Below are 4,119 nucleotides of genomic sequence, written 5' to 3'. Positions count from 1 at the left end.
TGATGTTCCTCTTGTCCTCACTCAGGCAGAAGAGCACTCTTTCTTGTGTTTCTTCGCTTCTTCTGGCATTGAAGACTTGCACATTTCCATGTCATTGAACACCTTGATAACACCATCAGAGACAGCCACACCAGAGGCCACGTTTCCGAAAGTGGAAGGGAGACAGAGCCACAGAAAAACTGAGCTGCTGCAGCTGCTGCCAGGATCTGACTAAGGGAAGAGAGTTGGACTGTAAGAGAGGATAACAGCAATCGCTCATGATTGGGGGACTCTCGGAGTTACACCTTGTGTACAGTCCACTTGGTGATCCCAACCAATTCTTTTAACCTCTGAGCTCTTAACCTCTGAGCGATCTCTTCAGTCCAATCCTGGTGTTTTCTGGAGTATCTGAGCTACTGTGGCTTTGAGAAATGTTATAACCTTAAAAATCCAGTCAGCATTGTGCAGGACACTTGTCAGAGTTCTCCCTGGATGTCCCTGTCAGGCCTGGTGTGAAAGTTCCTGTTCTTACTTTGTTTTGATTTCTGACCTTATCACTGAAAGGTCTGATAATCAGCGCTGGTTGTGGCGCTGGTTATCAAGTGGAAAGGTCACGGTCATGGCAGAACCCAGTGTTAGTTTTTCAGAGTTTTATTAGGAGGGAAAGTGGGGGAAAGAGAGAGGAGAGCCAGGCCTGGAGAGAGAGAAAGATGGTGGGGTGGGGGAAGAGGGGAGCAGAGCAGGGCAGAGAGAGAGGGTGGAGTCTGCATCTGGCTTTTAAGGGCTCCCAGGACAGAGCTCCACCACGCATGTGCTGACTGGGTGACCATGCTGCTCACACATAGCCGCCAGCACACGCTGATGACATAAGACACACAACCTTTTGCTTAACTCCTGAACTGCGCATGTGCGGTCACGCAGCTGGAGTAAGGGCAGAATTCTAACCATCACCCCAGAGAACACAATACAGGGACATACACAACTGAGCAACTGAACACCAAGAAGCAGGGGTCACTCACTACAAGTCTGTTTCCATAGAGCCCATGTCCCACCTCTGCTAAGAGAAGAAAGGGGAATTACAGCTAGTTGGACATCTCTTTGTAATTCAATTTTTCCATCCTTTGTCCAGTGTCATTTCCTCATTATTAGGATAATCATTCAAAGAGACCAGAGGCCTTGAGGACCTACACGCATTTTAATAAAGGATTCACATGAAGTTAAGGACCCTACCAGAAGTGTTGCTTTTTTAATGACCTTTCAGGGTCGACACCATGGATGGGTGTCATTTTGATGAAAATAAAGGAATTTAAAGGAGACTTTAACCTGATAATAAAGGCTGCAGTGGGTAACTTCACAGAATAAGTGTAGACTGATTTAAACCAAGAAGTGAAAGGAAATTCCTAGGAGGAAGTGAAGCCTGAGAATGGGGCCTCTTTTTTTAAAAAATATTTTTATTTTAAAATTAACTTAATTTTACATGTCAGCCACAGATTTCCCCCATCCTCCCTCCTCCCGCTACCCCAGCCTTCCTCCTGAATCCACCCCCCATTCCCACCTCCTCCAAGGCAAGGTCCCTCCTGGGGAGTCAGCCCAGATTGGTAGACTCAGCCTAAGCAGGTCCAGTCCCCTTCTCACTACACCCAGGCTGAGCAAAGTGTCCCAGCATAGGCCCCAGGCTCCAAAAAGCCAGCTCATTCACCAAGGACAGATCCTGGCTCCACTGCCTGGGGGCCTCCCAAACAGTTCAAGCTAATCAACTGTCTCACTTATCCAGAGGGCCTGGTCCAGTTCCATGGGGGCTCCTCAGCATTGGGATCATAGTTCATGTGTTTCCACTAGTTTGGTTGTTTGTCCCTGTGCTTTTTCCAATCATGGTCTCAATATCTCTTGCTCATACAATGCCTCCTCTCTCTCACCAATTGGATTCCTGGAGCTTCACCTGGGGTGTGGCTGTGGATCTCTGCATTCACTTCCATCAGTCATTGGATGAGAGTTCTACCTCGACAGTTAGAGTGTTTGGCCATCCAATCACCAGAGCAGGTCAGCTCAGGCACTCTCTCGATCATTGCCAGTAGTCTACAGTGGAGGTATCTTTGTGGATTTCTGGCGACCCCGCTAGCACTCTGCTTCTTCCTATTCCCCTGGGGTCTTCATTCATCATGGTATCTCCCTCCCCTTTCTCCCACACTGCTCCTGATCCTGCTGGGACCTCCCGCTCCCCTAAGTTCTCTTTCCCGAATGGGGCCTCTTTATATCCAGGTCAGCATGGAAGCAGCAGCCAAGGGAAGACAAGAAAGGCAACACCGGATCTGATGTGGGGCAGGGGCAGAGTCCTGCTTTACTGTGCCAGTAAACACCAATGCTTTGCCCTGCTTTAATTAATTATCACAGTTTCTCTCCTCTCTGCTTCCTTCAGCTTCTACTGGACAGAGCCATGGCTTGGGCCTCCAGCTTTGATGCATTCTTTAAGAATTTTAAGCGGGAAAACAAAATCCTCTCTGAGGAAACTGCCATCCTGATTAAACACTACGTTAAGGAAAATAATCTCCAGAAAGCAATTTCTGTAATCCACAATGCACTGAGAGACATCGAGAATGCCCCCCTGAACATTGCTGTGACAGGGGAGACAGGGGCAGGGAAGTCCTCATTCATCAATGCCATCAGGGGGTTGGGGCAAGAAGAAGAAGGTGCAGCCCCCACTGGATCGATAGAGAAGACCATGAAGAGAACTCCATACCCACACCCAAAGCTTCCCAAGGTGACAATATGGGACCTGCCTGGCATTGGGTCCACTAACTTCCCACCACAAAACTACCTAAGGGAAATGAAGTTTGCTGAGTATGACTTCTTCATTATCGTCTCTGCTACACGCTTCAAAGAAAATGATGCACAACTAGCCAAAGCCATAGAAAAGATGAAGATGAATTTCTACTTTGTCCGAACCAAAACAGATAATGACTTATATAATGAAAAGAAGAGTAAACCTAAGACTTTCAATAAGGAGACTATCCTGAGGAACATCCGAGAAGACTGTTCAAAACATCTCTGCCATGCTCTCTCCAGTGAACCTCAAATCTTCTTAGTCTGTAACTTTGATGTTTCTGATTTTGACTTCCCAAACCTGGAGACTACCCTACTGAGTGAGCTACCAGCCCACAAGCGCCATGTCTTCGCACTGTCTTTGCAGAGTGTAAATGAGGACATCATTAAGGTCAAGAGAGATTCCCTGAAGCAGAGAGTCTTACTGGAGGCCGTGATAGCTGGAACATTGGCCACCATTCCACTTGGTGGCATGATCAGTGATGATATAGAGAATCTGGATGAAACATTCAATCGCTACAGGTCTTACTTTGGGCTGGATGATGCCTCATTGGAAAAGATAGCTGAAGATTTTAACATTTCTGTGAATGAATTCAAGGTGCACCTTCGGTTTCCCCATTTGTTTGCAGAAGGCAAGGATGAGTCCTTAGAATACAAATTAGTGAAATATATCGAACACGTTTCCTCCATTACTGGTGGACCAGTTGCTACTGGCATGTACTTTGGTAAGACTTACTATTTGCAGAATCTCTTTCTGGACACTGCTGCAAATGACGCCATAGCTCTTCTTAATAAGGAAGCTCTTTTTGAAAAGAAGGTGGGACCATATATATCTAAGCCCCCCGATTACTGGGAATGATGGGAAAAACAGGCACAAGCTCCAATCAGTGTTCACTTTTGGCCTTGCTTTGGACACTGACACATAACCTTTTCCAAGGTAACAACACTTCTCTGTGGAGAGCCAGAGGACTCATCCTTTTCCTCTTCTGGAGCCAGAAGCTCACTGTGGCAAGTGTTCAGTTTTGCTGTAGTAGTAGAAGAAGAATCATCAACATTGTGTGAATGCATGAGGAAACCTCGCTTCCAATAAAATCCCACATAATACACCCATGTGAATATAGATTTGATTTGCAATTTTGTGGTCAGATGAATCCTGGATCTTTTACACCTGTGAAAGTCTTCACACACTTCTGCATTCTCACAGCCTGGTCTGTTTTGTCCCATTCCTTTGAGCGGTTTTTGAAAGAGGGGCCTCTGGTACCCAACACTCTGTAGACAAACACACCTCCTAAAGAGGTGTGAGCCCCACACAGGAGACTC

The 4,119-nt window shown here is 46.6% G+C and overlaps 1 protein-coding gene across 1 annotated transcript; it reads left to right on the top strand.

Moving 5' to 3' along the window:
- The first annotated feature begins 2,413 nt into the window (after window positions 1-2,413).
- LOC118589360 (T-cell-specific guanine nucleotide triphosphate-binding protein 2-like) lies at window positions 2,414-3,658 on the top strand. Its single transcript, XM_036196599.1, has one exon. The coding sequence runs from the start codon at window positions 2,414-2,416 to the stop codon at window positions 3,656-3,658; it is 1,245 nt and encodes a 414-aa protein (XP_036052492.1).
- Window positions 3,659-4,119: the final 461 nt, after the last annotated feature.

Source organism: Onychomys torridus, chromosome 8, assembly GCF_903995425.1.
Source record: "Onychomys torridus chromosome 8, mOncTor1.1, whole genome shotgun sequence".
In the NCBI taxonomy this organism is placed as follows: Eukaryota; Metazoa; Chordata; class Mammalia; order Rodentia; family Cricetidae; genus Onychomys; species Onychomys torridus.
Note: the sequence above shows the minus strand (reverse complement) of the source record. Positions and strands in the feature narration are given on the sequence as shown.